Genomic DNA, 2,796 nt, shown 5'->3' with positions numbered 1-2,796 from the left:
CCGGGTTCTATGAGCGTAAATGGAGACACTTCCCCCTTCTTCGACATATGAATATGCCTCGCCTCGAAGATAAAGAAATCCTGAGTAAGGAGAGAGATTCTCCACACGAACGAACGACCCGTCAGGTTCGAACTGACTTAGGTTGGACCAGGACCCACCTATCTCCACCAAGAAGGAATCGCTTTGGTTACGCAGTTCAGTTGGCGATAAAAGCCAACCTAATCTGCGGGCCGGTAGGCCAGCCAACTAACTCTTCAAATGAAGAACTTATTTCCCCACACCTATCTCTATGAAACTTCCTTCATAGTTAGGAGAGGTTTTTTTTTAGCTTTTTGTCTCTTTTACCGCAGGAAGTTCTCCAAAAGTATGAAAGGCCGGAGGGCTTTGTACCAACCATTCTAGTGTGGTTGGATTCTGTTCAACAGCCCAAGGACTTTCCGCACATTTTTGGTTCTTTCCACTGCTTGAAGTGATTGCGACAACTACGAAGAAACGACGAATCCCAACTACGGATATATAAGAACCGAAACTGCTCAGAGCATTCCATCCGGCGTAAGCATCTGGATAATCTGGAATGCGACGTGGCATACCCGAAAGCCCTAAGAAATGCATGGGAAAGAAGGTCAGATTAACCCCGAAAAAAGTGATCCAAAAATGGATTTGGCCTAAAGTTTCAGGATATGTCCGACCAAAGATTTTACCCACCCAATAGTAAAATCCAGCAAATAAAGCAAAAACGGCTCCCATAGAAAGTACATAATGGAAATGTGCAACCACATAATAAGTATCATGTAGAGCAATGTCTAGCCCAGAGTTTGCTAGAACTATTCCAGTGAGCCCTCCTATGGTGAACAAAAAGATGAACCCTACAGCAAATAACATGGGTGTTTTGTATTGTATCGAACCTCCCCACATGGTAGCGATCCAACTAAAGATTTTGATTCCTGTGGGCACAGCTATGATCATGGTAGCTGCGGTGAAGTAGGCACGCGTATCAACGTCTAAGCCCACAGTAAACATATGATGAGCCCAAACTAGAAATCCAAGAACACCTATACTTATCATGGCATAAACCATGCCTAGATACCCGAAGACCGGTTTTCTTGAAAAGGTCGATACGATATGACTAATAATACCAAATCCAGGCAGAATGAGAATATACACCTCTGGATGACCGAAGAACCAAAAGAGATGCTGGTATAATATTGGGTCTCCCCCTCCTGCAGGATCAAAAAAGGTTGTATTAAAGTTTCGATCGGTTAATAACATTGTAATTGCCCCCGCCAGTACCGGAAGTGATAATAAAAGTAGGAATGCTGTCACTAGAACGGACCACACAAAAAGTGGTAATCTATGCATAGTCATTCCAGGTCCACGCATGTTGAAGATAGTTGTTATAAAATTGATAGAACCTAAAATTGATGAAATACCTGATAGATGAAGACTAAAAATTGCTAAATCAACTGCTCCTCCAGAATGGCTGGTAATACCACTTAAGGGCGGATAGACTGTCCACCCAGTGCCGCTGCCCACTTCTACTAAGGCTGAGCTTAATAGGAGCAAGAGACTTGGTGGCAACAACCAGAATGATATATTATTTAATCGTGGAAATGCCATGTCAGGTGCACCTATCAGAATCGGAACAAACCAATTACCAAATCCACCTATCATCGCCGGCATAACCATAAAAAAGATCATTAAAAAAGCATGAGCCGTTATTAAAACATTATAAAGTTGATGATTCCCACCAAGAATTTGATCGCCGGGTCGGGCTAATTCCATACGAATCAGTACGGAGAAGCATGTGCCCATCACTCCTGCAATGGCACCGAAGATGAAATAGAGAGTCCCAATATCCTTGTGGTTAGTAGAGAAGAGCCATCGAACCATATTTGTCATTTTTTATTTGAGAAATGAAAACTTTCCTTATCAAAGAGGGGCCGGGGGGCTGGAAGAGAAAAGAAAGAGGGGCCCGGGGGCTGGAAGAGAAAAGAATCAGAATTACTGAGCTACCCCGCTCTTTTTTTTTCTAATTCCCTTCTAAGATCCTCCGACTTAAACAAGTCGAGAGCATGCTCGTGCTCAGCTCTTTCGAGACTTGCCTTGCTCTTGGGGATTTCTTCCCACCGGATCCTCTGTTCCACTTCCAGGCACCTCCTTGCGGAGCTTTCCGCCTCAAGGAGATCCCGGTTGTGGGAAACAGCATTTCGAAAGAAAACGGATCCTCCCTCATTCTCCCGCAGATCTTGATAAGACGCTTGGAGAACAGTGAAAGAATCAGTTGCGTGAATATGGTCCAGATAGGAACGAAGCGCTTCATCGACCAAGTAGGGCTCGATCGGTAGATAAGGCCCTACTCTTTGATAAAGCGCCACAAATTCCTGAATGACATCTTGTCGCATAGAAGAGAGCTTTTCTTCCATTAGGAAGAGCTTAAGCCGCCCAGGTATGTCTTCCAGGGGGGTATTGTGATTAAGCTCGTTCTGAATGAACGTAACCCATCCCGGATCCTGCTCGTAAAGACTCAGATAGAAGTTTAGCCCTGCTAAATGAGCTAGAGCCTGGGGGTCTTGAATCTCCGGCGGGAGAGTGATCAGAAAGGAGGAGCCGACGAAGCACGAACTAAAAAGATTGCAAATTGGTATTAGGCATAATATAAAACGACAAAGGAATACAAATATACAAATCGAAAGTAATATAAAATTATATATTAAGGGAAACTTAATACATAAGAAAAAATAGAAAGTAGTAAAGCGGGTAGTGGAGAAGAGCCATCGAACCAGATTTGTCATTTGC

The 2,796-nt window shown here is 43.6% G+C and overlaps 1 protein-coding gene across 1 annotated transcript; it reads right to left on the bottom strand.

Annotated features, from left to right (window-relative positions):
* Positions 1 to 600: 600 nt before the first annotated feature.
* Positions 601 to 2,792, bottom strand: LOC141023041 (uncharacterized). Its single transcript, XM_073499345.1, has one exon. It carries the CDS (start codon positions 2,790 to 2,792, stop codon positions 2,010 to 2,012), a length of 783 nt encoding a protein of 260 aa, XP_073355446.1. The 3' UTR covers positions 601 to 2,009.
* Between the last annotated feature and the right edge of the window lie 4 nt (positions 2,793 to 2,796).

Source organism: Aegilops tauschii, chromosome 1 (assembly GCF_002575655.3).
Source record: "Aegilops tauschii subsp. strangulata cultivar AL8/78 chromosome 1, Aet v6.0, whole genome shotgun sequence".
NCBI classification, from domain to species: domain Eukaryota; kingdom Viridiplantae; phylum Streptophyta; class Magnoliopsida; order Poales; family Poaceae; genus Aegilops; species Aegilops tauschii.
The sequence above is the reverse complement of the archived record's forward strand: the minus strand, read 5'-3'. Positions and strand labels throughout refer to the sequence as shown.